A 25,478-nucleotide genomic window follows, 5' to 3' on the forward strand; every position below is an offset into this window, starting at 1 on the left:
GGAATTGATGTAGCAACAGTAAAGCTGCTGTTTTTTCCAAACTCAGAAGCTGCTGTTGAGTTAAATGTATGTGAAGGATTGCTGTTGAGGCTGATAATTTTAAGATTGTACCTTTTAACTGGATGTTAGATTTGAGAGTGTGCACATTCCCTAATGTGTGTGTATGTGCCAACACAATTTAGAGCTCTGTAATCTAATCCTGGTGGCACCGAGTGCAGAATCTTGTTCTTTAAATCAGAGAGGGGGGGATCCTCCACAGAATAGTTCCTTGGATTGCATGCATTCTATGATAACTTACCACATCAAGCCTAAGAATGTTTCTTATCCATCATTGTCATTAAAGTCTTAATGTACAGAGTTTGTTTAACGTACTTAATAATTCTAGGGTAGTCAAACCTTAAACAAAAACCTAAAAAAGTTTATGAGGTCTCATTTCTGCAAGAGAAGCTTAAATGAACTTTTCTGCCCATTAATATATTTTGTTAAATTATTTCTGTTTGTAGGCTAACTGTTGGGAGGTTTGTGTAACAGCATTATTAGGCACTACCACTTTAATTACTGTGGGGCACCTGTGCAATGGGCCTTCTGCTAGGCAAGAGAGGTGGTTGCTCTTGCTTTCTTCCCTGCAGCAGCACTTACCCACACTTACTTTTGAGAGAAGGTGTGTGTTTGTTACTCTCCTTGCGGGCAGCCTGGGTGGGTACACCTTGGATAATAGAGGCATAGAGACCAAGGTAATCGCTTGCTAAGGAGTGACAGCACATGCTCCGCATTGTGATTAATTACCTCTGTATCATTTACAGAGCTGACAGTGCCAGAGATGGTGAAGATCTCTGTTCAAGAGGCTGGAAGGCTGCCTTCTTCTTGTATTTTAAATCATTGTCCTTGATAAAATGATTGAATAGAAAGCATGATGATGGGGCAGCAATGAGGCTGAACCACAGACTGGCCTTTGAATTGTTATCTCTGTGTTCTTTTTGACAGTCTGATTGACTTTCTTATAATAAACCTAACTTCAGCAGGCCTGCCTCTCTGTGCCATCCTGTGAGGATTCTTGAGTGAGCTCTGAAAGGCGGAAGTTCATGTGCATATATCTGAATAACTTAGAAGCTGAGAGCAAGCCAAGTCCAGAAGATACTTGTATGGTAAAAGGTGAAGAGAGGAATGGCACATGACTGTCACTGAGGAACTCTGAAGATGAAAATTAGCATTTCAGCTGAGATGAATGCAATTTACTTAAACAGTGCCCCAAATTTTGGGAAGCTCTTTGGGGAAAAATATAATGGGCTACAGTTTTTAAAGAATCTTGTTTAGCTTAGTTCATTAAGAAAGTGACTTTTGCTAGCAGTTGTGTACATTCATATTTGTGGTTTCCTCCCATACAGCTTGAGTCCAGTAAACCTTTTTTCCTAAATGTAACTTGGTGGTAAAGGCTTACAGGTCCTAGGTTAAGGAAGATACTTCCCTAAGAGAAAGGTGCTGATGCATGACCTGAATTGTATTATTATTAGGTATCAGAAAACCTATATTAGATAAATTGTTAGTTCCTCAATCTCTGTTACAATTCTCGTCTTCTTCTGTGCCAAATTATCTTTGCTATAACATGCAAAGTTACAAGAAGCGAAGATTCATTACCCCCAGTGCTTAAGGACCTACTTTTGTTTTAAAGTAAAAAGTTATGGGTTGGATGGTGTCTGTGAGGTACAAAGAAGGAGACCAAGACCACTCTGGTGTATTTGGATTCCAGGTGATAGAAGGAATGGCATTAAATGAACTACATGAAAACTGGTTCAGTTGCTAAACTGAAAACTTGGAGAGGAAGATGCGTTTGGTTTTGTTTGGTTTGGTTTTCATGTTTTGAAAATAAGTTCTGTTTTTCAAAGAAAGCTATTATTTTCCTTTTTGTTCAACATGGGAAGATCTGTTAATTTTGTCAGGGATTGTTTTGCTTTCAGGTGTTTGTTTTGGAAAAAAGGTCTGGATTCACATAAAAGCAGAGGATGAGGAAGGGACAGTGGCTTTTTAATCCAACAGCTTAATGACTGCAGCATCAGTTTCGGTGTGGGAAGTCTGTGTTTCATTTCCTCTTCTGCTTGATGTCAGCCCACCTCTCTCATCTCAGGAAGAGCCCTGAGCACTGTATCACAGCCTGTACTCCTTCCTGGCTGCATTTCCGATAGATGCTTTTCAATAGCACTCTGTTAATAGAACTGACCACTAAATGCCCAGCTGCCAAGGTAAAGAACTACACTCCATCTTTCTCTGTGTTCCTGGGAGTAACTGAGATACATCTCAAAGCTCTGTGGCCTGCGGCATGGAAGTTGCTGATGTTACTCTTTGTTTGAATTAAGCAAAAAATAGATCAGTGAGCTTTCAGCTTGGCTCCTCTGCCTTGCAGGAATATTGGAGGTTAAATTTCTGGCAACATCATTTCATGAATTACTTGAAATGCCATCTTAGTCCTTTGAAATGTAGTCTTACCTTCTGGACAGAAAATGTGGGGAAACGTTTTCTGTCTGGTAGGTGCATTTATCTCCTAAATACTTAGAACTCATGTTTAGATTTTTTTTTTTTTTTTTTTTTATGAAGCCAAACTATTAGATGGAAGGTTTATGCAGCTGAATCTAGTATGTGTGTTTGTGGAATGCATGGTGCTGTGTGGGTACATCAAGTGAAAATAGTTTCTGTGTAAGGGGTGTAGAAAAACTCGAGTTAGCTATTTTCCCAGGTTTTACTCCTAATTTTCCATTCTTCAGATTCTTCAGTTTGAAGAAATTTTGGCCAACCCTTCTTACCGAGAGCACTTCCGAATCTACATGGAAAGGATGGACAAGATGGCTTTGATTGGTCTTTGGGAGTCTGTGGAGTATCTGAAGAATGCTAACAAGGTGGAATAAATTGCAAGTCCACATGACTTGTACATCAATGGGAATCTCTGCTTGTTGTGATCTTGATGTTAGGAAAGATCTTTGTATGTATGTTTTTTAAAACTATAGCATAGGATGGGTGCATATGTTTGAGGATAATAGGGCAATTAAAAATTGTAGACTGTTGTGATGATTGTTTAATACTGTTTTGTGTAGCAACATGACCTGTAAAAAGGATTCCTGATATACAAATATAGTAGAATCATTTCTCCCTCCATCAGAGAAAAACTTGCAGTAGTATTTTGGCTTTAGTTCTGTCAGCTCATGTGAAACTTAAAAGTACATTACTGTTTGATAGTCTCTACATAAACTTCTCATCTTGCCAATTACAGGTACCCCGTTTCATCCAAACCCATGAAAATTTATGTATATATGTTTAAAAAATATTTTGAAAGAGAAAGATCCCTTCCTTACTCTGTTCTGTTGCTGTATAAGCAGCTAAGTTTCTCCAGGAATTCTGCACTACTGCTAGAGGGAAGAAACAACACTATATTGTAGTTAGTGCTAAAATACAATAGGAATGAGACCTCTGAAACAGGGATAGGAAATACCACTTTAAGTTGCAAAAAGTATTCTGGAGCAGTGTTGCAGCGCAAGAATGGAGAGGAGAGAGTTGCTCTGAGCAGAAGGGTGGTTTTTTTAGGGAAACTTGTTTTAAAGGTCCAGGATTCACACTGGAAAGAAATACAAATTTCATTATTAAGTACAAGTGAACTTTTTATTAACTGTAATTTTATTACTGTCCTATGTAAAAAGATTCTATTCAATTGGAAAACACAAATAACATCCTGTAACCAAAGTGGCAAATTGTGGAACATGAGTAGTGAGGCACTAATACAAGCTGCAGAAATCACAACCGACTAATTCAGGCTAGAAAGTGTTAGTGAAGAGGGTTTGTCAGGCACTGTTAAGAGAGATGAATCGGTTTTGATTCGTAAAGTGCTTGTGATTGGAAAAGGTGCTGTAAATATTTTTATGACATTTCACCTGTGATTTCTTTCCTTGCTTTCAAAACCACATGTATAGTCCTTTATTCAAGACTTCCAGTTTTTTAAAAGGGATTCCAACATTCTGTGCTCCTGTTGCTGTTGACCACTCCCAGGTCAGCTTTGATTAAAAAAAAGGAGTGTCACACAGCTGTGCGGTTGTGATGTTGTCACGAGGCATGCAAGCACATTTTGCTACACTAAAGGAGTGGATAAAACCTTTTCCATTCAGATAACTTGAGAGGATGGTAATTTAAAGAGTAGAGCATGGGCTGTGCTGCGTCACTTCCTCCTTCCTGTTCATTACTGCAAAGTTCAATCATGTGTGCTGTTCTGTGCCTGGTGGAAATACCCAGCCTCGTATACTGGTAAATGTCTCTTCAGGAGTGCTTTTTCCTTTTCTCTTTTTTTCTTTTTTTGTGTCTTTTCCCCCTCACAAATTAAATACAGCCATGTAGAAAGTGAGTTGATCCTGTCCATCAGAAGACAGGAAAGCCAATGCAACTTAGTTCTACAATCTGAAGTTAAAATGGTGATCACAATGTTCCTCTAGCACAGCTTTCCTCTTAGTATTGGCTTTTGGAGCATACTTTGAAAACCAGTGGGTTTGGAAGCTGTGTTAATTGTAGGGCACATCTGCTTCTTCACTTAACAAATACTGGTATTTATTTTGTATAATTGACTATTTAGCATAGGTGTTAAGGCAGAGATCTTGATCTCAGTAGGAGAATTGCAGATGTGTTCCTGTACATCTGGGCATGAAATTAGCTTGGTCATCCCTCACATTATGCACCTGGATCCTAAGTCATCCTGACATTTTGAACATTTTTCCATTGTTCTCTCCCTCCTTGATTTTTAGGCTGAAATACCTCAGCTGGTGAGTGAAATTTATCAGAATTTTTTTGTGGAAAGCAGAGAAATACCTGTGGAAAAATCCCTTTATAAAGAAATTCAGCAAAGTCTCGTGGGAAATAAAGGCATTGAAGTATTCTACAGAATTCAGGCAGATGTTTATGAAACTCTAAAGGACAGATACTACCCCTCATTTATTGTCAGTGATTTATATGAGAGATCAGTTAAGAAGGAAGAAGAAAGAAGTTCTGCTCAGCTAACTCCTGAGGACAAAGATGAAGTGGTAAGTCACATGGACACTTTCTTTCACTGCTATTTAAGGAGGTCTGAAGATGATCTTGAGTAAAGCATATACTAGTTTCCTATGTCCTTGAGCTTTGAACTACTTTTTTTTTTTTTTTTCTGATGAATTAAAAAATATGCTCACTGGCAGTTTCATCAGGTAAACATGGTAAGTATACAAGATCTTTGAAACAAAATAATAGAATCATAGGTTCGGGTTGAAAGAGACCTTGAAGATCATCTAGGTCCAACCCCCATGCATGGGCAGGGGCACCTTCCACTAGACCAGGTTGCTCAGAGCCCCAACCAACCTGGCCTTGAACACTTACAGGGAAGAGCCATCCACATCTTCCCTGGGCAACCTGTTCCAATGTCTCACCACCCTCACACTAAAAAATATCTTCCTAATTTCTAAACTAAATCTCCCCTCTTCCAGCTTAAAACTATTACCTCTCATCCTGTCACTACACACCCTGGTGAAAAACCCCTCCCCAGCTTTCCTGTGGGCTGATTCAGGTGCTGGAAGGCCACTATAAGGTCTCCTTGGAGTCAGATAGAACAATCCTGATCACTGTGCCATGCTTCAGGGTCTTTGAGGTGAAAATAAAGTGAAAGAAGTTCTAATTTTTGAAGCTTCCAGTACCCTTTCAATTGTTGGTGAAAATGCAGTACTGGCTAATAGGTTTGGGTTTTTTTTCCTCTGCTGTGTAGGAAACCACAGATGAGAAATCTGATGTTTCTGGGGGATCCATATTGTTAGCAAATACTAATTGGTTTGGGTTTAGTTCGGGTTTTGGAGGTCTAAGTCCTCACTTCCTGGCTCACCGTGGGAGTTACACGTGTTAATTTTCTATACATTTCATTGTTATAGCTGGCTATTTAAAAAGCCATCTAGTGTCCTTATGGAGGGGAGAACGAAAAGGTTACCCCTGATTAAACGTGATAAAATCAAATCAGAAGGTAGGAATTGCAGCAAGGCCAGACTCTTCTGGTTCTGCTGAACTTGAAACAAGCTCTTGCTTCTCCTTCCAACCAGTCATGGCTTTTCACTCCTTGGACAAGCCTCCTTTAGAAGATCATGAATGGACACAAAAATACAAGCAGTGCCTGCATTCAGCACTTTGAGGAAAGAGCGTCTGGTGGTTGCATCAGTTCTGCATGTCAGGTCGCTAAAACACACCCAAAGTCTGTGTTTTGCAGCACTTTGCAGAAATGGAAATCAGCATCAGTTTAGCAAGAAGGGGAAAATAGCACAATCCTTTATGGTTTCAGCTTTGAGTGTTTTGGTTGTTTATTTGATAAATTTGATAATTTGTTTACAGGTAACTTGTTATCTTGTAATTCTAGCATTTGTGTGATAAACATAGTGATTCAGCAGTGTTTTTTTGCATTAAGTGTGTGAAATGTTAATGATGGAGAAATCATGTGCTTATTTGTAATTAATTGCAGTCCTTTGATTGCTAGACCCAAATTTCATACAAAAAGTCTTTTAATTCTTCGGTATTGAAAATAAAAAAATTCATTCCTTTTGACCTCTGTGCCTCTAAACAAGTAAAAGTTTTTTTTATTTAATGGTTCTGTTCAATAGTGTTTTGAGTGACACCTGGTGTCATTAATTATTAGTAGTATTATGTTAGTGCCAGGAGATGAAAACAAGCTTCCATGAGCTGAGCTGTGTACGCATGCTTGGAGGCATGAAGTTTACAGTCCGTGCAGAACAGACAGAAGAAAGGGGCATAGAGCTCATGTTTTTTGCTCAGTCACATTTAAGCAAATGCAGAGCTGGAAAAGGCCTTGGATTTCTTAACCTAAAACTCCTGACTTCTGCATTATGTTGCTCTTCCTTGTGCTGATCACACTAAGGAGATTAATTATTGTTGCTACTTTATCTCTTCTCATACTTTTATTTACTAAGATGTAAAATACTGCAGAATTTAGAGTAAGATTGTTCCTCTAAAACTCTCAGAAGACCATTAAGTATTACTCTAGTGCATGAGATTAGATTCATAGCTTCTCACAGATAAATTTAGATGTATTCAGTCACAAGTAGACCTCAAACATCTTTGAATGTGGCAACAGTAACATCCCTGTGTTCTGTTTGCTGTGTGTCAAGGCCTTCATGCCTATTTGGGGAAGTGCACTAAGAACGGGAAGGCTGAGGCAAAGGTCAAAAGAGGTTAAAGAGAATGTCACTGAAAGGTGTGAAGTTTTCCATTTTTTTGTGTGCCGGTAGTACACGAGATGGAAAAAGCTATTGTCTTGTCTGAATGAATATAAAAACTATTTATGAGGTTAAGATAATGCGTATGTGCTTTTAACACATTTTTATTAACACTTCTAAATACAGCAGTAAAATCTGTTTATGTAGAGAAAGGACAGTTTAGATTGTTCTGCAGGCTGATAAGTCTGTTTTGTGATTTGTTGTAGGCAGAACTGTTTGTTAAAACTATGGGGTTTGGGGTTTTTTTGTCATTCCCTCTCCATCTCATTACATTTCAGCTCAGAGCTAAGTATTTGCTTTTCTGTGTGGCTCAGAATATTGATCATGACTACTAATCTGTTGTTGCATTTAAAATAAACGCTGATTCTTCCTCTCATTAAAACTAAAGCCTTAGCTTGAAGGTCATTTTACACAGTTGGCAGGAGTTGCCAAAATGCTGCAGTACAAATTATAACAAGGCTTTGTCAGTTGTTTTGAACATTGTTGTTTTTTAATAGACTTATGCTTCATATAGAATCTGGTGGTCGAAATATCCGTTAGAACCTCTTACACCTACATTTTTGTCTATATCGAGAAGTGTTCTTATATATAAAATGCTTATGAAGCAAACAATAACAGTCTTGTTGTTCATATTAATGATTCAGTTATTCCCATCCTCTATTCCTAGAGCCAAAGTTGTGAAGAAACTACTGAAGAATGCAGCACAAGAATTAATGAACAGGCCAGTTATGCTGTAAATAAGCTTCGCCAGCTAAATGATAAGCTTGAGTATAAAAAACAGGCTCTAAATTCTATATGTAATTCGCCAAAACCCGACAAAAAGGTAAGTACCTTTACTGTCTTCAGACTTTAAAAAGAAATTATTGTATATTATGTGTGCTTTTGGATAATATCCGGTTGTTTCAGGCTCTTTTTGGACAAGGCAGATTGCTATTTCAATCAGCTTGCTATATAAAGTGAAGTCAGAGTTAGTTGGTTTTTTTTCTTCCATTCTTTTAGGCTATTTTAATTCAAATTGTAAATATGATTTATATTGCTTTGTTTGTCATAGAATAACTTCTCTCCCAGTGATCTTGCAGCTTTGTTGGTGACAAATACTATTTTTCCTTACATCACTACCCACCTGTATCTATGTAATTCCTTATGGCAGCTTGTTTCGTGTCCCTGAAGCATCTGCAGCACTGCGCCGAGGGATATGCTAGTTAACCTCTGCTCCCTCTGCTGGCTTTGAAGTGGCACAGCACAATTTCATAATCGACAGTTGTTACTGGCTTGCTTAAATAAAGGGGAAAAAAACCCCAATCCTATAAAAGTAGCTGACCTGCTTTATAAGAATCTAGGAAAAATCTGCAGGATACACTTTCCTCAGACTAAAAATTTTGAGCAATATGAAACTTCTGCTCTCTGGTGTGGATTAAAAAAAAATAAATTCTTTTTGCAGAGTGCAACAGTTAAGCCACCTAAGAATATATTTAGGTAGAAGCAAGAGATTTACATTTGGCTTAGGCCAAATTATTTGCATTGCCATTGAGGATGATGCTACAGCACTGTCGTTCAGACACAGCTGGGCCAGGCTTTTCAGGTGTAATGAGACTGGTTGCAAATGGTAGATTGTGGGTGAGACAAACAGCCAAGGTATCTCCCTAAAATGGCCTCCTGCTATGGATGGTAAAAATGCACCTGGGCATTAGTCATTTCTAGGACCTTCACTCAGCGTGAGTGCTAAGATGCTGGTCTGAAGAGAAGCTGACACACCACTCATCTCTGCTGCACTAGCTCTGGGGATAGCTACCTCTAAAGAGAAAGACGTGGACAGTACCCTGGCTAGCTTCATTCCCTCTGTTCCTTCTGTGTCTCCCTTCTGCTGGAGTTTACTGCAGACAACTGGAAATGTGTCCCCAGCTATTCTTGGGTGTCCTGCTCACAGCTGCTCTGCTGCGTGTGTGGGCTCAGCTGGCGGAAGAAACCTCTTCTCTGTCATCCAACCACTGCTGTTCAGAGTGGCTAGAGTACAGATGTGTGCTTTTTTTTTTTTTTTTTTTGTTAATGCCTGTATTACTGTAGTAACATTTGCCTGTGGAGCTTTTAAAAGGATACCTGGGGGAGACAGTATGAGAGCACATTGTCACAGGGACTTAATTTTTTTTTCACTGGACGTGGCAGGTAAAAATTTGGTTCTGCAGTTCTGTGTCACATGAAGGGGAAAATCATGTACATTTTGGTTTTGTTTTTTTTTTACTTCAAGCTGTGCCTGGGTTGTTTTCTCTTTTTGAAATGTCTTTGCTGTGAGACCCATACAAAACATATAGATACATCTTTAGGTGGCTTCTAGCACTGTGCAAATCAGATGCCAGTCAGTCAGGGAAGAAATCTGCTCATCTGAGTTGCACATAGAATGCTTCTAGTTTTAAAAGAAAATGCTCTATAGGGATAGTCTTATTTCATTGGAATATAAACAGTAGCAAAGATGAGAAGAGATGGCAAGCAGTATCAGGCAACATCTCTGACATGGGAAGCCCACTGCCACAGAAGACATCTTGATCTTTGGTGGTTTGTGACTGTGGTGCTTCAGTCTGTGTCTCATGGCTGGAGCTCAGTGTCTGTCTCCCTTGGGTCTGTGAGTGCAGACTCAAGCCATCCTGTGCAATCACAGTAAATTTGCAGGAATCACACTCTTTTTAGAGTTCAGTCTTGTAATCCTTAGTAGCAAAGCAAAATCTTAACATTCCCCACACAGAGCACTTGCTAGTGCTTGCTGAGCTGTATTTTCGAACAAAGAATGTGCAACACAATTGTTGAAGTTAAATGGGACTACCGAAAAGAAAAATTCCTTTGCCTCTATCAGGAATTATGTGAAAGTTGGAGGGATTTTATATTAACTTTCTCAAAACTTTTGTATTTCCAGTGGAGCTTCAAAACTCACTTGGAGAAACTGTAAGAGGCACTCTTATAACCAACTAGGTTTTAAGTTAAAATTTGAACCACGAGTCAAAAGAATTAGAAGTACAAAACAAGTGCTAAACAAAAGCAGGTGTGTTTGTGTGTGAGTGAGTTGGGCCATAACATTTATTTCTGTAGCGTTACAGTTTATATTTTTTTTCTTTGACATGAAAAGTACTATATAACTAAATATTCTTTCTATGACTAAGCTCTTGAGGGGGATTGAACCCCTTCTAAAGTAGTGGGATTTTCACTGTATTTTTTTTCTCCTGAAATATTTTTGTCTTTGATAATGTATACATACAGAACAATAAAATCGATCCAGTCTTGTTATAAAGTCTCAGTATTTGTTTTGTAAGAGTAGTAGATACTTACGATGAAGATTTACCAGTTCTTCTGTATTTATCAGTTGTTCCTGGATGCCACTTGTAGGAGTCTGTGTAAGGTGACTGCAGAGCAATCTGTATGTGTACAGTAAATAAAATACAAAATTATTCTGAAGGTTAGGTATATGCTAGGAAGTTGTTATTAGCTGTTGTGTAGATAATAGTTCAAGACATCCGACAAAAATTCTGAAAGACAGAATTACTGCAGCTGTGTATAAGGCACCACTTGTGGTGCATGTAATACAACTAAGACTCAAACATTTGACTGTGGTATATACTATTTAAAAATAAGTGTCAGCTTCTGCTGCGTTTCTGGTGTCACATCTTGTGTATACTTCCACCTGTTCTTGTCATACTGGCTCCTGGTAGTATATGTGGTTACTTTTTTTTTCTGTTGATGTGATGAGATACACGAGGTCTCCTTTATGAGATTATGATGGTGTGCTGTGCCTTGATGAGAACATCTTTTTAAATGTGTGCTTTACACTGTAATAAATCCTTCTCTTTTCAAAACTAAAATTAATTAAATGGTAACTTCCTGAATGGCTGCTAACATAGCTGGTTTCCTAGAGATGAAATCTATTCCCAGGTTTTTCAGTTGCATCATGTATATCTGAAAATGGTAAGAAGGATGTCTTTAGTAATGCGTATTTCAGCAATTGCAATTTCAAGTTTGCATAAAACATATAATGTGGTAGTAACATGTCCTTCTAAATTGCTTTTTTTATTTTAATATCGGGGCTGCCCTTTAAGATTACTGTGTTTTCTACAAGTTTCTAAGTGTCACAGATTCTCTCACTGAAGAATTTTTTTTCCATGTGAATTGTTCTTTCTCTTCCTGCTTCTGTGCTTCTTCTCCTTTCCTAATAGAGACTAGGCGTGTTGCACAAGCTTTTTCTTACCAGCTGTAATCAGTAAACTTTTCTCCACAGATTGTTTCTAAGCTGAAGGATGAAATTACTCTGATGGAGAGAGAGCACAATGACCTTCAGCTGCACATTGCAAGAACGGACTGCTGGTGTGAGAATCTCGGCATGTGGAAAGCCCTCATTGTCTCGGGAGAGGTATTTTTTTAATGGCTTTTTGTCTCCTGGGCCAGTTATAAGTTGCATGAAGAGAAGAATAAAAAACTGTGTATACTTTCCTTATGCCTTTGTGTACAATGTATATACTTTGTTTTTACTTGTGGGGAGGAGGAAAGCCTAACTTCTCCTGAACTCCTATTTCCCAGTGACTATTGTGGTGCATGTGCAAAATTTCTGGCCCTCAAGCACTCTTGTAATGTAGTTATAAAAACACCTGCATGCACCTTAACTGGCTGGGCACTGGGTAATTTGCTATCTCAGGGGCATTGTTTTTAGTGAGAATTGTCTCTTGTTATATTACCATGCCATCACACTTGGGTGCAGTTGTGTGTCTACAGTAGTCACAAAGATGAGTGCTTACACTTTTTATGTTTTGTATTATTATATTTAACGGCAGTACAGTTTCTAGGGACTAGAATACCCAGAAAGAAAGTGCTTTAAATCTGTAAGTTGAAGGAGAAGGTAAATTTTTCTTTTTTAAAATTTTTTTTTTTTGGTTCTGCTTTTCTCTTTCACTGTAGGCAGGCAATTGTAGAATTAATGTTTAAAAAGAAAAAATATAATGGAAACAAAAAGTATTAACATCAGTTGGCTTTGTATTAACACTTGCCATGAAAGGAACCCATTAGATTCTCATCGTGTAGTAACTGTAGTCTCACATTGTCCACAAGCAATCTTCGTAATGGTATCACTTCAGAGAATGAAAGTTTAGTTGGATCTCTACTGGCTTGTCCCCCTGTGCTACTAAGAAAATATTCCTAAAATAAGTGTAAGCAGTTCCTTGCTTCTTGCTTTGTTTGTGAGGTTTGTTGTTGTTCTTGTTTAAAAAAAAAAGCTATTTGCTGTTGAGTTGATTTGGTTGTGTCTTGAGCTCTTTCAAACTATTGCCAGGTCTGTCAACAGTTAAACTCATTGCGTGTAGAGGAAGAAACAGGTTAAAAACTTAAGGTGACATTTTAAAAAACAAATTATCAATGTGTAAATGTCTGGATGTGTTCTAATGCTGTTTGCAGGTGACAGCTGAGAGCAGTGAAATGGTTTCCTTTAAGAGTTCTCTGTAGCTTTTGAAGCCTGCTGTTAAAACCCAGCAATACCCTGTGTAGCAGAAGGGCAGCTTTCTGGCAAGTGGCACCGTGCAGGGCTGCCCAGTGTCTGCTTTATAAACACATGAGAAGGTGTTTTGTTTAAATGAGAGGGAGTTTGGGGGAGGCTTCTAATTACTTGCTACCATAGCTATAACTTATAAATAGTACTGGATTAGATAACTGAATTTAGGTTTGCATTAATTGTGCTGTTTACAGCTCTGTGTTTCTCAGGGTAGGCTGGAGAAAGCATTAATGTAGTTATCTGTGTTTGTTAGTCGCTTGGAAATGTTCTGGCAGCTGTTGATTTCAGGGGATATGAGTAGGTAACGTTGTCTTTCTATCTGCAAAATACACTTACTGATCTCAGCGTGTAGCTCTGTGATTTTAGAGAGAGAGAACCTTTGTGGATGTTTTTTGGGTTTTTTTGGTAGAAAAGCTTAGTAAAAGTAATCATTGCTATAGAATTTGAGCTGAAAGTGTAATAGCCTGTCATTGACCTTTCAAACGGATTCACTGAACCAGAGAATGGATAATGCATAAAAAAACACTACTTAAGATGTGGGGAAAAAAAACCTGTGTCCAAACTTGTTTGTACTCTCTTAGCTTGAATCTTTCAGCCTGGTAGTTTTGAATAATATAAATGCACTAGTTATGTGTGTGTGAAGTATATATAAAAATAACCAATGTAAATGGTGTAAACTACAGATGTTTTTTTGTAACTGCTATTTCTGATAAAACCGTATGTGGAGAGTCAACGTTTTGGCTGGTTGGTAGAGGTTGAAAAAAGACTGTAGGAACATGCAGGATGAGGGGACCTGTGATAGCAACTTGCCTAGTTTCGAGTCACTTCTCCATGACAGGTGTATTCTCCCTGTACTAGCGGGTACAAAACGTACAGCTACGTAACTTAATCTGCTCTAGTAGCTTTAATGGTTTTGGCCTTGTACCATTTCATGTTGTAGCAGACATTCTGCCTCCTCTGTCTGAAAACAGACTGTTTCAGAACGTAACATCTTTTAAATAATATTACTTTCCTAAGGAATGGAGCATGTAGATGTAAGGTGAAAAAATAGCTTGTCTTATTCATTTAAATATCTTGGAATTTAGGATGTTTTTGCTTGGTGAAAGCTTAGAAAACATTTTTTAGTTTTAGAAAAAAAGCTTCCTTTGAGTTGAGGAAAACCACCGTGTGCCGGATACACCTTCTGCATGGTCTTTCTGCATTTAAAAGGGACTTTTAAGGGACTTTTTTTTTTTTTTTTTAAATAGCAGTCTGGTTAAACCCCTATTTCAGTTCTGCACAGTTTGGGTGGGCTGTTTCAGAGAGCTTCTCTGACTGAAGGAAGTATCTGATGAGTCATACAGCTCTTCATTGGCTTAATGACTGGTCTTAATTTTTATTAAGGTTTAATAATTCCTGATGGATGTCTAGACCTGGCCCTTAGTGCTCCTAACAGGTGACTCAACAGCTTTGCTTGGCAACTTGTTATTTTACTGAACTATTATTACAGTTTTTTGCTAATGTTTACATTTTATCTACTGGAGCTAATAGCTGTATCTTCTCCTGGAAAGTATTTAATAGTATTTATTTCTCATTTGTTTTTGCAATATTTCTTTATATGTTTCTTACTGTTACCACACCACACACCCTGGTATGAGGTGCTCACCACTGGCATGCACCTTGTAGTTTTTATTAATGGATGTAGGTGTCTCAACATCCTTGTCCATATCTCTCTCTGTCCACCTTGGGTATTTGTGCTACACAGGGAGAAGGTAGAAGTCTTAATCGTTTATGGAGTATGTACCTGTGGCATGCCAGTAGGCAGTAAATTCTGAAATAATTTATCTTACATTGTCTGGAGGCTATGGAGTTGCTGCCAATGCAAAAAAAAACCCTGGTGGCCTGAAGCCACTTTGGATATTTGAGGGCAGATTCTGTCCTTGCCAGGTAGGTGAATAGCAGTGAATAACCTGAAAAGTTCAAATATAAACTGAAGGAAGGGACTGAAAAGGAAACTTGTGAAAATGCCATCCTAGAGGCTAATTTGAGAGCCCTTGCCAGTGCTGTGAAACCATCATGGCTGAAACTATCACAGGAGGGCTGGACTTGGAAACCAAACCAGAGTACAGATGTTACATTTATGCGTATGTAGAACCAGAGCTGGAGGAGGGTTAGGATGGTTCTCAGAAAGAACTGGATGATTTTTTAGGATGGGAGTAATAGAAGTGAAGTGTTGTGAAATCTCACAGCGTGGCATGCGAGCTTTGGTTTTCAGTGGAACTCTGGGCTTTGGCTGTGACCCATTGGGAGTCACCCATTGGAGAGGCTGCCTCTTGGCTGGAAGCAGTAATACATTGGTGGCTTGTCAGAGGTGCATTTCATCTTGAGTGGGCTGTAGGTGTGAGAAAGGCGAGTGCAGCCCTCAGATACATCAGGAGAGGAGTTTTGGATGATTAAGAGACTGGAACATCTATCATACAAGGAAAGACTTAAGAGACCTGGGGCTGTTTAGTCTTGAGAAGAGAAGGCTAAGAGGGGAACCTTATTACTGTCTACAAGTATCTGAAGGGTGGATATCAAGAATGGGCCAATCTCTTTTCAGTGGTGCCCTGTGATAGGACGAGAGGAAATGGCATCAAGCTACAACACAGGAAGTTCCACCTCAACATGAGGAAAAACTTTATTGTGAGAGTGATGGAGCCCTGGAACAGGCTCCCCAGGGAGGTTGTGGAGTCCCCTTCTCTGGAGACTTTCAAGAGCTGTCTGGACGTGTTCCTGTGTGATCTGTCCTAGGTGATCCTGCTGCAGCAGGGGGTCAGGACTTGATGATCTTCACAGGTCCCTTGCAATCCCTGGGATTCTATGATTCCATTGCAGACAAAATGTTACAGTCAGTCTGTGGGTGCTGGAACGTTGTGTTTGAGAAGGGTGGAATTGAATGGATTGTCTCCCATGAGACCGCTTCTGGTTAGCTTAGCAAAAGGGGGACTCAGAAGAATAAGGCTGTCTGTAAAAACAAGGGTAAACATAATGGAGGGGTGAAGGGTTGTTGAAAAAAAAGGGAAATTAGTTTGGAAATTGAAAAGAAACTTCAAATGACTAGGGTAAGTGTCCAGAGCAGAATTTTAGTGTAAAGAGTATGGAAAAAAAATAAAATTGTTTCACAAGTTTTAATTCACTCATTATAGCAGTTGTATGAGATGGTGCCTCTTGCAGCAAAGGACTATATCTGGTTTAGAAGACCTCCTAACACCCCATTTGGATGTTTTCCAGTTGACTCATTCATTTGGAAAAACAAATGCACAAGTACTTAAGTTGGTAAAAAATTTTGCTTTCTTAAGAAGATCCTGAAGACTTCCAGATTTTTATTTGAGAGTATTTCAACAAAGCTGTAAGATGTCACCATCTAGTAATTAGAATTTAAAAGATTTTGCACTTGAAATTAACTTGAAAGCAGGAGTACTAATTCCTCCCTTTTTGAGAATGTTCTTCCAGAGGGATGACTCTCTCCTGACAGTTCCAGTTCAGATGACCCTGCACACATGCAAATCCTTGCTCTAGGGACATGTGTGATGGAGAACGATGCGCATGGTGCACATCAGCATTTTCAGCACTGATCTCCCAGTTTTCAAAAGTGGCTGCCAGGAGGTGTTTGTAAGTCACCTACAAACACAAATCCAATCTAGCTCAGGGGCAGACAGGGCAGGGACTGTCCCAGGAGATCCCAGTCCCTCTGTGCCAGGTCCCTCTGGCCTGCATTGTAGAGGCTACTGAAGCATCTCTTTCTGCAGTAGTCTGACAGGAGTAAAGGCAGTTCCCCATATAGGTGTGCTGCAAACCAGGCACATTTTCAGACATTCAAGCTGGTGATTTGTATTCTGAGTGCTGCTGCAGCTTTTTTTACAGAAAGATGTGAAACCCAGGCCTTCAGTAGCATGAAGTGTTGTCAGATATTTAAAGGTTTATCTGAAAATGTCATAGTATAGAAATTGTAAATTTCATTCTTATCCTAATTGGATTAGTTAAATGTTCATTTTAAAAAAAGCCCTCAAAACTTAAAAAATGTTACTTTCCTCAAAAAGACTGTGTGAGAGTGGTATTTTAGAATTACCTTTGTGTTATTTTCATGTATACTAAGACAAGCATTCGAGAGTTTGCCTTGGCCAAAAAAACTTGTGCAATTCATGCATTTGCCATATTGGCTGTTCATAATCTATTTAGTTGTCTCCTTAAAATAAGTACACAAAAATCTGTTACCATTAGGACATAAAGTTGAAATTCTGGGTGGCTCATCAAATTAAGAAATAATATGGTCACACTGTTGCCATTGTCTCAAGAAACTTTGCTGTAGTTTTTTCCATTTGCACAATGTGGTTAATTGCTTCTCCTTCCTCTGGCTGTTGTACAGTGTGATTCATTAGTATTTCTGTAAAGTTGTGAGTCCTTGGAAATAAACACCGTGTGGTTGCCACACGTTCTGTGCATTCAAAATAGCTCACGTAAGCAGAGAAGTCACTTAGACAGCACCAGCTGCTGCAGGGCCCAGCTGCAGAGCTGCTGTGCCTGGCGTGTGGGTGAGCCTTGGCATAAGCACTGGGGAGAGAAGAGTGGGAATAATGGGAGAACAGTCAGGAAAATGCAGATGGGAGAGCTGGAGTATTGGTAAGCAATCAGAAAGATAAGTGGTACGTTCCTTAAAAACTGAAATAATACTTCCTGTTTTTTGAAGAAGATACATTAGGGACCTTTGATTGCTGATGGGCAGCATTGCAAAGCTGTATGTAAAGTGTAATAGTGGCTAGCTGGGACAACTGATTCATGACTGACAGAATTTTGGGTACAGTTTAGTCTGTCAAGGGTATTGCTCCATGTGTAGCTGTCAGACTGCAAGAGAAGCATGGGACAATGATGACGACATCCGAGAGCCCAGTGTTCCACTGTTTGCTTTCAAAGTAGCATACCTTTATCTGTTGGTTTCCTTCCCACAAGGTTTTGGAAGAGAATGGAGAACAAGTGCCCTGTTACTCTGTCATGGTGAGTTTACAAGAAGTTGGTGGAGCTGAAACTAAGAACTGGACTGTTCCCAGGAAGCTCAGCGAGTTTCAGAACCTACACCGGAAACTCAGTGAGGTATGAATCTCATTTAGGGGAGGGAGAAGATGCAAATTGCTAAAATTAATCACAGTTATGCTTGGAGAGGGAAACACCAGATACAAAATTTTAATATTGCCAGTTTCTATGCCAGCCTTTTGGCTTTTAGCCTTTTAGAGCTCGTTTTCTCTCTGCTTATTTCTGGCCTCTGTCAGATGCTTATAAAACTTGATTATAAATTTTATTTTATATTTTTGCTTAATAATGTTTTACTGGACTAACCCAAAATGGTATATACTGTCCTGCTATATGCTGTCATGCAAGATGCTGTTTTAAGAACTAGATTTTATGTCTGTGTTCCAGGGAGGTACAAGAAAAGACAGCTTTTGGGAATAGAGAAGGTTTCTTTTTACAGTGCTTTAACCTTTCTGTTTGATTAGGAATAGATAATGATGGTGGTATGAATGCAAAACATTTAGATGTGTCAGCCCATAGTGAGTAAGGGAGGTTGTTTTTCAAGGTGCTTAGGAGGGTGTGGAACTGAGGTGAGAATACAAAGAAGTCTCTAAATTTCTGCTCTGAACCACCTGTGTTTTTCTGCGCACGTTTTAAGTGAGATCTCCTTTCTTCTACAGTGTTTTACATCATTAAAGAAAGTTCAGTTGCCTTCCCTCAGCAAACTGCCCTTCAAATCCATAGACCAGAAATTCATGGAGAAATCCAAGAACCAGCTCAATAACTTTCTACAGGTAAAAACAACAGCAACAACAAAAATGCAGATGCTAAACAGGAGAACCAAATTGTGCCTCCGGAGTGAATGTCATCTGTCTATTAACTAAGGAGAGAGCTTAGAACAAATAGGTCAGTTGTAAGGTGTAATGCTCTAGTGGTAAGTTAATTTAAACCTTCATTAATTAAGAAATAGCAAATCCTGTAAATTGCCACTTTTAACTCGAGTACTTCACAACAGATTTCTTGAAAATTAGAACTTTTTATTTAAAAAGATACCTGTAAGATTTAAAGCTTTAATCTTACCAGTTCTAATACGTTATAACTAGCTTCTTAAAGTGTCTCTGAAGTATCTTTGTGAGACAGGGTTTTTTTTTTTTCCTTATTCTGCCTCTGAACCATGCCTTAATCAGTTTTATTGAATGGCCTGGCACATCTTGCTCTTTAACAAGAAATATTTAATTTATATATTCTTTCTATCATTATTTTTCTTTTGTAGAAATTGCTCTCTGATGAAAGACTCTGCCAGAGTGAAGCACTTTATGCCTTCTTAAGCCCTTCCCCAGAGCACCTCAAAGTTATTGATGTGCAAGGAAAGAAGTCATCTTTTTCACTCTCCTCATTTCTAGAACGACTTCCTGGTGATTTGTTTTCTCATCAAGAGGTAAGTGGTAGAAAAGCAATCTTTCCAAATTTAATTACTTACTCAAAGTAAGCAGGGAGAGCCATTAATATGATGCATTTGAATGACAGATAATATTGGAAGGTAATTTTTCATTTACTGTAAATGAACAGGGAGTCAGAAGTAAGAGATGCCTATTAATTTAAACAGATGTTTATTAATACAACAAATTTCCTGCCCTTTGATAAACATGTATTTGCAAATGTGTAACCTGTCACAAATGAAAGAATTACACTTCATATGGGATTGTTTACTTTTTATAGCAGAATTTCCTGCTTCCTGTGCTTTTGACATGTATATTTCCAAGGGTTTTTGACAGGTAAAAACAATTTTTTCTTAGGAAGCTTCTCTTGGCAGGGAACAGCTGTCTGTCCTTAATAATTTCTGGACAACTATTGAAGAAAAACTAGTTTTGACAAAACTCTGGTGAGTGGTACAGGCTCACTGATGGAATTTGCAAATACGGGTGGGAGCCCGTATGGGCAAACCAGTAGGAGAATATGATACTAAGCCTTAAAAAACTATTATCTTTCCAAATACAGTGAAAAATAGATTGGTGACTAAAATACCTCATTGACTAAAACTGGACATCATTCCATAGCTCTCTGTTCTGTCTGGTTCATACTGCAGATATACAGCCTCCAAGGTGCTGTTTCTAGATATAATTCTTACATGCTGTAGGTGTCTGCAGTGGATGGGCCTTCTGCAGTATAAATGGAGTTTGGGGAACTTGTACAGTTCTAGCCTGTTAATAGGCAAAAAGATGGTCTTGCATCTCTAAGGAACAAGAAAATCCTATGTATTTTAATTTTTCAAAATTGCACTGTATTTGCACCTAGCTGCTGAATGCATATGTCTCATTTCAGAGTAATAAATATAAACAAAGTTTGAGAAACTAATTTTACACTTTGATAGTCATACTACAGTTCTAAAAATAAAATTACATTCACTAAAATGACCGCTAGGTAGAAGTTGCATAAAAGCATAGAAGCAAGAAGCTGTTTGTGTTTTGCTATTTATCTGAAAAACATCCTAAAAACAAAAAGCCAGACTACATGTAAATGGTATTACATGAGTGTGTAGGAGGAGATAGTTACAAAATATGGGAGAAGGAAGGGGAGTTTGTAGTGAGAATGAGTGACAGAGGAGAGAGAACAATGAAATGAAGCAACTGGTAATGAAATCTGAAGTAAGTAGAGCAAAAAATGCCCAGAGAATGTGGAAACAGAGTAGCTAGAACATAACTCCGTTTAAATTTAATACTATTTCTGGTTTGCTGCTTGTGGGAGTAGGAGATTAATTTTGGCTAGATAATATTTTGCCAGGCACTGTGCAAATGCAGACAAAGACCATCCTGCTTCACATTGACCTTCACAATCCCCTCCTTCCCCAGTCTTAAACATGAGACAACAGAATACAGATGGAAGGACAGATGTTTGCCCTAGTTGAAAAATAATGATAAAAATTAGTGAAGGGAGGGGAATTGTAAGGCAGTCTGGTATCAGCCCAAATTTTCTTGCTTACCCTTGTCTTTCAGTGTGAACTTTAGGTGAGCTCAGCCTTCCCAGTGACGATGTTTCAGATAATTTACTAAAGCAGTTAAAATAGGGTTAAATAATTTGATACAAGGTCACCAGTGAAGTTAGTTGTCTCAAACGACATGTTCCAAAGCTGTTACAGTTGTGTTCTCTTTGTAACTGAGTTCATATTTTGGACTTTTCTTTTAGAAGAGAAAGCAGTCATACACCTCTCTCTTTGCCTTTTACTTCTTGTGTTTTTCAAGCAACAGTATTACCTCTTGTGTGCTGTTTTCAGGGTTAGATATTGTTGCAATTTCAGATCTCTTGCACATACAGCTCCTTGGTCAGGGCTAGCTTTAGCACGTATGTCTTAGCTCTCAAGTCCAAAACGAAATCAAAGGAAAAAATGCAGCTGATACTATCCAGAGGAAGGGCTTTTAGTTTTGTGAAGTGTTAAAGGATAGAAAATACGCTTTTGTGTATGAATATACACTTCTCATTCCATTCTAAATGACGGGATTCTGAACAGCCGAAAAGTAGAGCAACAGCCTTGGAGAGGTCATCAGGTTTACCCTCCTGCTCCAAGAACACTCAGCTGTACCAGCAGAATTCTTAGCACGTATTTGTCTAAAGTGTTTTTGAAACTCTGATAACTGATGTTCTCTAGCCAAGCAAAGCAGCATATCCCAGTTCTCAGCTAGCTTTATAGTTAGAAAACTTTCCTTACCTAAATCTCTCTTCTGTAGCCAGTTAGCTCATATCCTGTCTGCAGCAAACACAGAATAGTTTGGATTAGGATCATCTCAGTTATCAAGAGTTGCTACTTTCCTTGTGTCTTTTTTGTTTCTTATGCTGAACAACCCCAATATCTCCTAGTTTTTGTTACTTTTATTTTATTTAGTTCTTATGGTTTTGCTCTGGAATTACCTGATTATCCATATTTTTCTTGGAAATGCGTTGACTAAAATTTGGAACATGATGCTTCCACAAGGCTTTCCTAATCCCATGTATGAAAATAATTTTTATATCTATGTGTGTATGTATGTGATACAAACAGCGCTTGTGCTTAAACCTCATGGTATTCCACTTGCCTTTTCCACAGCAGTATAGCACTGAGATCTTTTTCTGTAGCCTTATCAATATAAATTGTTTTGTTTCCAGCAATTACCCAGTGAGCTATTGCTGCATTGCATCTGCCTTTATCAAACTGCACCCTGTGGGCTCAACTACAAATTCAGTAAGCTTATTCTCTGTTCTTTTGCCCAGGTGCTTAATGAAAATATGGAATGATGTCTACTAAAATACACATTTCCTGAATAATTAAAATAATAATTAAAAGGGCCAAGTAAACTATTGACTATAGGAAGCTGATGAGTAGCACTGGAGTTTGCTCTAGGCTGTGTCCCTGGAGAAAATTCTATTCATTATCAGTGAATTTGTGTGCTTGTGTGATAAGATGGGTAAAGATCTGTGGTTTCCTTTCTTGGTGTTTCATGTCATTATGGTGTAGCTTTTTTTCCTCCAGCCTTTGGTCACAGCTTACCCTAACAATAGGAGAAGGTTTTAAAAGCTGTGGAAGTCAGTAGACTACGTGGACATTTATGTGGGCTTTTTTCTTGTCTTTTTCTGGTTATAAGGAGAGGAGCACCATCTCAAGCAGTGCTAGAGAAAATGCCAAATGTGACACAGGAAGTGTATGAATATATAAGAATTGGAATATACAACACTGTGGAGTTAATTATTTATAGCCTACATGCAGTACCATGCCTGGAGAAGATTCAGGGACTGGAAGTGTACTCAAAGTGAATCATGGCCATTAGATAGGATTTGGAGACTGTGAGGAATGAATAAGACAAACTGATGTACAGTGACACACTGTAGGATACTCTCTGTATAGCAGGGTTCAAATGACAGGCAAGGAATGACTGTAATATTGTGGCCATAAGATAAGCATCAAAATAATACAATAGAAATAGAGCAACAAAGCAGATTTTCCAGACTAGACTTCTGAGAGGGAGAGGAAAAAACCCACAGTTTCAGATGAATGGAATGATAAGAAAGAAAGGAAGGCAAAGGAAAAGATGATTAATGTCTTTGAAAACCAGGGCTGGAGAAAGAGAATTTGACTGGACAGTATTCTGACCATTCCTGAACCAGAAACTTGGGCATTTCACCAGCCTCAGTGGGGATCAGGTCAACCTCATTGCAGCTTTGCTCTAAGCATAGGTGAGCAGGCCAAAATCCAGGTTGGTGGTGTAGTCTTGATGCTGAAGCAGATCTTCTTGATGCTGAGAAGCAATGTGCTGTCTGCTCTTCAGTCTTGAATAAATGGTATTGCCAAACTGAGGTTGTTCCTTCCCCAGAGCGTGGCAATAACTAAATCCATTCTGGAAGATGGATGGGGAACTGCAGTGCATACCCATGTTGTGTCTCCCTTCCTAGGAAGAAACAGAAGAGGACAGTGACCTGTCGGACTATGGAGAGGAGGTGGATGGGAAAAGGGACTCTCTTGCTGAACCGTGTTTCATGCTGATTGGAGAGATTTTTGAGCTGCGAGGAAGTAAGCTGTACACCTGCTCCTTTGCTGCTGGCATATGTTGGCCAAGAAATCTGGGGCTCTTTGTAATTCAGATTTTTCTGCTATTTCAATAAGTGAGAATGTTCTTGCAATCTACATAACCAGTTGCTTTGGAACAGAGCTGCATTTTCAGTTGTTCATAGCTTTGGTGCTTTCATGCTGGAACTGTGGCATCTTTCAGTTCCATACTTTTTTGCTTCTTTACGTAAGTGCGTTATGGTAATAAAGAAAACTTCTTTTGTTTCTGTTTGAATGTGCAGCCACGCTTGATACTCTGTAAAATTATTTACAGGGTAACTATTACAAAATGCAGCACCTTCCAAAAATAGCAGATGTATGTTCCAAATATAGACTTTCTTGTGCTAATGGAAAACAGCATGAAGGAAAGAATAACTAGTAGTTACTAGAAAGGAATCATATGTGTTTCCTTTATTTGTAATGAAAAGCTTATTGCTTGATTTGAGTGAAAGTGTTTTCAGAATTTTAATGACGCTGCTGTGTGTACAACACTATACTAGTGTTATGGAAAGGATGTGAATTTTGAGGGGTTTTCTTCTTTTGAGTAGAAAAAGGGTTTTGAGTAGTTATGTGGTTCAAGAAAATTGAAATATTCTTAAACATTTTTTACAGTATAAACTACAAATGCATATTAAAGGTAGGTTTATGTAATTTGCAAGACTTAAAAACATACAGTAAACAGTACAGGAAAAGCAGTCATGAAAAATGAGACCTACATATAATTAGTGAAATCTTATAGAGTATTTTAACAGGTATGTTTACTGTAGGGGTGGGGTTTTGGGGGACAGTGGGGGGAAAGGTTGATCATGGGTTCCCTAATGTTATTAACCTCTTGATCTTTATTTTCTGTCATTTTTCATTGTTCCAGTGTTCAAGTGGGTCAGAAAAACATTAATTGCACTAGTACAAGTCACTTTTGGAAGAACTATCAACAAGTAAGTAGCTGCTACTTTAACTGAACCTTCACGGGCATTCTATGGAAAAAAGGTGGAAAGCAGAATTGTATATTGTATATGACATATACATGTTGTATATCATAGAATCATAGAATGGTTTGCATTGGAAAGGACCTTAAAGATCATCTAGTCCCACGCCCCTTGCCTGGGCAGGGACACCTTCCTCTAGACCAGGTTGCTCAGAGCCCCAACCAACCTGGCCTTGAACAGCTCCAGGGAGGGGGCACCCACAGCTTTCCTGGGCAACAGTGTCTCACTACCCTCACACTAAAAAATTTCCTCCTAATGTCTAACCTGAATCTCCCCTCTTCCAGTTTTGATCCATTACCCCTTGTCCTTTCACTGCAAGCCCTTGAAAAAAGCCCCCCCCCCCCAGCTTTCCTGTAGCCCCTTCAGGTACTGGAAGGCCTCTATAAGGTCTCCTCAGAGCCTTCTCTTCTCCAGGCTGAACAGCCCAAACTCTCTCAGCCTGTCTTCATAGCAGAAGTGCTCCAGCCCCTTGTGGCCTTTCTCTGGACTTTATCTAGGAGCTCCACATCCTTCTTATGGTCAGGGCTCCAGAATTCGACACAGCACTCCAGGTGGGATCTCACAAGAGCCAAGTAAAGGGGCAGAATCACCTCCCTTGACCTGCTGGCCACACTTCTGATGCAGGTTGGCTTTCTGGGCTGCCAGTACACATTGCTGGCTCATGTTGAGCTTCTTGTCCACCATCACCCCTAAGTCCTTCTTCTCTGGATATGATAATCTGTGGTTTTTTTCCACAGCTCAATTTACAAGTATGTTGATTAGAAAAGACTCAGATATGTGAATTATCTGGTTCCTTATTTTTTCCTCCACACAGGGCTTTGATGTTGGAAGAACACATTATTTCATGGGGCTTCATTATATATACCTGTAAAAAAATTACCTGCTATTCTGTATTTTTCAATTATGTGCCTTGGAGTGGCTTTTATAAGCTTCTGCTTTTTCTTACAGCCCCATGAAATTTTTGCCAAATCTGAAACTAGGTTTCTGCTTTGAGTAATTACTTTCAAATCAAATACATATTTATCTAAAGTGACTGAAATAATGTTTATGCATTATGAGAACTATCAATTTTTAACATGAAACCTGTGCACGTGCAATGGTGGTGTGTT

At 38.8% G+C, this 25,478-nt stretch overlaps 1 protein-coding gene across 1 annotated transcript in view; it reads left to right on the plus strand.

The window, feature by feature from the left end:
* SNX25 (sorting nexin 25) overlaps window positions 1-25,478 on the plus strand; it is a 69,070-nt gene that overhangs the window by 40,302 nt on the left and 3,290 nt on the right. The window contains exons 7-16 of the mRNA XM_010002456.1: window positions 2,757-2,888; window positions 4,773-5,048; window positions 6,780-6,788; window positions 7,936-8,091; window positions 11,527-11,658; window positions 17,755-17,895; window positions 18,492-18,605; window positions 19,085-19,249; window positions 23,230-23,347; window positions 24,252-24,318. Coding sequence (XP_010000758.1) covers window positions 2,757-2,888; window positions 4,773-5,048; window positions 6,780-6,788; window positions 7,936-8,091; window positions 11,527-11,658; window positions 17,755-17,895; window positions 18,492-18,605; window positions 19,085-19,249; window positions 23,230-23,347; window positions 24,252-24,318 — 1,310 coding nt within the window. The remainder of the gene's footprint in view (window positions 1-2,756; window positions 2,889-4,772; window positions 5,049-6,779; window positions 6,789-7,935; window positions 8,092-11,526; window positions 11,659-17,754; window positions 17,896-18,491; window positions 18,606-19,084; window positions 19,250-23,229; window positions 23,348-24,251; window positions 24,319-25,478) is intronic.

The sequence above is a fragment of the Chaetura pelagica genome, unplaced genomic scaffold (genome assembly GCF_000747805.2).
Source record: "Chaetura pelagica isolate M959 unplaced genomic scaffold, ChaPel_1.0 scaffold67, whole genome shotgun sequence".
In the NCBI taxonomy this organism is placed as follows: domain Eukaryota; kingdom Metazoa; phylum Chordata; class Aves; order Apodiformes; family Apodidae; genus Chaetura; species Chaetura pelagica.